The following is a 3,420-nucleotide window of genomic DNA, read 5'->3' as shown; positions in this document are numbered from 1 at the left end:
CCAGTGAGTCACAGCCCTTCCCCACTATTAAAGGGGAAAGCATTTACTTGTTTTTTAGATGATGCTTATAAGGCAAGCAGTCTTCAACCTTTCCAGAACCAGGACACTCTGAATGAGAACCACAAGGTATCAGAGTCACATGACAGGAAGAGGAGGAGCCTGTTATGATCTCACCAGTGTCAAGTATGGGATTGTGGGTAACACGAAGAGAGCAGAAGACAGGAAATGCAACCAATGGCCAGAAGGTGTGCCAAAGGTCACAGGCATGAAGTGACCTCATCTCACATCCCTGCTGCTCCTCTGTGTATGTGTGGGCTAGGGGTCATGGTGGGGCCCTCTGCACATGCTTTCAAGCAAAAGGGGGGCAGTCAACAAATGGCTGCTTTGTAGGGGCTTGCAGCTCAGCAGGTAGGGCTGCTTGGCACACTCGAGGGACCTGACGCACGGGTTAAAAGCCACTGGTGTGAGGGACATGTGGTGTTGGAGTTCCATCTCTGGGGTTCCAGATGTTCAGTTTGGTCATAAAAATTAGACTGGGGGTGTGTGATGTAGATCAGGCGTATGTGACTGGGGAGGCCTTTTTCCAACCAAACCAGCAGCCAAAACTAACAGGGCCTTCTTTGTGGTAGTGCCTGGATGTTGGACATTGGTCTCCCACTTCAGTGAGTAGGTACCTAACTTGGCAATCTTTCCGTGCTAATTTTAAAAATCATCTTTGATTCCAGCCTGATTTCTTTTTTTTATCTCTGCGATTCTTATTTTTTTGGTTTCTTATGCTTTTTGAAAATTGGGGTTTTATCCCAATTTGTTCACGGATGTTGTGCGAGAGCATTGACAGAAAGGCAAAGTTGAAAGGATTTAACTAACATATACGAAGAGGCTGGGATTAAGGTTGCCATCTTCCGCAAATTTCCCTACGCGTAAGCCCCGACGCACAAAGCGGGACTACTTTTACGTAAACGCACATAGGATCGCATTGCATAAGTCAATATACCTGAGATCGCGTTGCCTTTTACCAACCGGGGCTTACAGCGCCGTGAACGTTCACGGGATCGAGCGAACCCCCGTCCTCATTCACTTCGGGCGCGAGTGGAGCAGCGCGGTCAGTGCTGTCGATGCCTCCTGAAACGACGCGTGTCCCTGGTTTTTTCCCCTTCCCAACATCACGAGTTCTTGTGCCCCTTTGGAGACACGGTGTGGATTTGCGCGCTTGGCGGCGCGCACCTGCTGGAGCCAAGGCAGGAGGGGCTGGCCGGAGCCGGGAGGGACCGCCCCTCGGGGCCCGGCCCACTTCCCCCTTGCCGCACATGGCCGGGCGCTCACCTGCCCGCCGGTGCCCCAGGTGCGCCGGGGAAGGGGGGGGGGAGCTGTCCGGCCCTGCCCCGGGCGATGCCCCTGCCCTGGCCCCCGGGGGATGCACCGCGCTCGCGCTCTGCCCCGGCCCGCTCCTCCGCTCTCCCCTGCGGAGGACCTGCCCGCCAGCGCAAAAAAGCCCCGAGTCTGCTCGGCATTTGAATAGCACAAAGGAACCGCCTCGCCTGGATTGGGCGGGCGGGCGGCGTCGGGGCGGGCGGGGGCTGCCAGTCCCAGGCAAAGGCGGGCGGCGATAGGCGCCGGCGGCCGGGGGCGGGCCGGCGGGGGCCCTACAAATAGCGGGGGCCGGCTAAGGGAGCGCTCGTTGCCTCGCACGCCGAAGCAGAAGCAGAGGCGGGCAGCGCAGCGCAGCGCAGCGCAGCGCAGCGAGCCCGGCGAGGGCGCCCGGTGGCGGCCGGCGCGCCTGGCCTGGCGACGGCGGAGGGGGTCACCGGCTGTGTCCCCGCGCCCGGGTGGATGCGTCCCCGGGCGGGCGGCGGCCGAGGCTGAGGGGCGGGCGGCGGAGGATGGAGTGCGCCCTGGACGCCCAGGCGCTGATCGGCCTCTCCCTGCGCAAGATCCACAGCTCGCGCACGCAGCGCGGCGGCATCAAGCTGCACAAGAACCTGCTCGTCTCCTATGTGCTCCGCAACGCCCGGCAGCTCTACCTGAGCGAGCGCTACGCCGAGCTCTACCGGCGCCAGCAGCAGCACCACTACCCGGAAGGCGGCGGCATGCTCGTGGGCATGCCCCCCGCAGCCTGCGCGCCCGCCGCCGCCGACTTCGGCCCGCTCCCCTTGCAGCCTGCCGCCGAGCAGCAGGAGGGCGGCGGCGTCGGCGGCGGGGCTCAGGCGCGGAGCTGCGCCCTGGCCCGGGCGGGCTTCGGGGGCGAGCTGCTGGACCTGCCCGTGTGCGCCGCGCTCCTGCCCGCCGCGCCCCAGGACGAGGAGCCGCTGGGGCCGCCGCCGCCGCCCCAGCCCGCGCCGCCCGCCGCCCTCTCGGCGCTGTGCAGGGACTCCTCGGGCGCCTTCGACCCGCCGCGGGCCTCCCCGCCGCCCGGCACCGCCGCCGCCGGGCCCCTCTACCCCGGCCCGGCCGGCTGCCCCTTCGCGCCGCCCGCCGCCGCCGCGCCCCACTGCTCCAGCCGCACCACCGTCCTGGACCTGGACACGCACGTGGTGACCACGGTGGAGAACGGCTACCTGCACCAGGACTGCTGCGCGCACTGCCCTTGCCCCTGCCCGGGCGCGCCCAGCCCGGGCTCCAAGCGCAAGTACGAGCCGGGCCACGAGGACGGCGGCGGGGGGGCCCCGGCGGGCGGCGGCCCCGGGGGGGCTGCAGCTGCCGCCGCCGCCGCCGGGGGGGCCGTCCTGGGCGGCGCTCCCTTCGCCCCCTGCCCCAAGCGCGCGCGCTTCGAGGACTTCAGCGCCGAGCCCGGCCCGGACTCGTCCAACATCTCCAACTTGATTTCCATTTTCGGCTCCGGTTTCACGGGGCTGGTGAGCCGGCAGCAGCACCAGCAGCAGCAGCAGCAGGCGGCGGCGGACTCGGAGCAGCCGCTCAACGGGCAGCTCTGTAGCAAACAGGCGCTGGCCAGCTTGGGGGCTTGGACGCGGGCCATCGTGGCCTTTTAGGGGGGGGGGCTCGGCGACCTGGAGGGGCGGCGATCGGGAAGGAGGGGAGGGGGCCCCGACTCCCGAACAAAAGGCTGAAGGGACTGGGCGCGGAAGGAATCGGCCGAGCGAACGTTTTATAAATTGTAAGATAAACTTTAATGCTGAGATTTCGGGTCTTTATTTTTACAGAGATGAGGAATAGTTACCTATTTAAAGTTTTAAAAAAAATCTTTTGTGTCTTTGCTGGGGGGGTGTTTGGGCTGTGTCTCTTTCTCTTTCCCATTTTTAATCCTTCCAGGTTTTTTAGCGTTTGGTTTCCTAATGAGGTGTTCTACTGGGATGCCACCAGGTGAGGAGGGGGGAGAAAGAGGACTTAGGGAGAGGGAGCTATTCTGTCCCCCTTTTGCGGGAGGGTCTGGTCCCCGAGGCCGGTCTCCAGCCCACCCAAGAC

The 3,420-nt window shown here is 64.1% G+C and overlaps 1 protein-coding gene across 1 annotated transcript; it reads left to right on the top strand.

The window, feature by feature from the left end:
* Nucleotides 1-1,873: 1,873 nt before the first annotated feature.
* Nucleotides 1,874-2,991, top strand: IER5L (immediate early response 5 like). Its single transcript, XM_056860780.1, has one exon. It carries the CDS (start codon nucleotides 1,881-1,883, stop codon nucleotides 2,985-2,987), a length of 1,107 nt encoding a protein of 368 aa, XP_056716758.1. The 5' UTR covers nucleotides 1,874-1,880; the 3' UTR covers nucleotides 2,988-2,991.
* Nucleotides 2,992-3,420: the final 429 nt, after the last annotated feature.

Source organism: Euleptes europaea, chromosome 14 (assembly GCF_029931775.1).
Source record: "Euleptes europaea isolate rEulEur1 chromosome 14, rEulEur1.hap1, whole genome shotgun sequence".
NCBI classification, from domain to species: Eukaryota; Metazoa; Chordata; class Lepidosauria; order Squamata; family Sphaerodactylidae; genus Euleptes; species Euleptes europaea.
The sequence above is the reverse complement of the archived record's forward strand: the minus strand, read 5'-3'. Positions and strand labels throughout refer to the sequence as shown.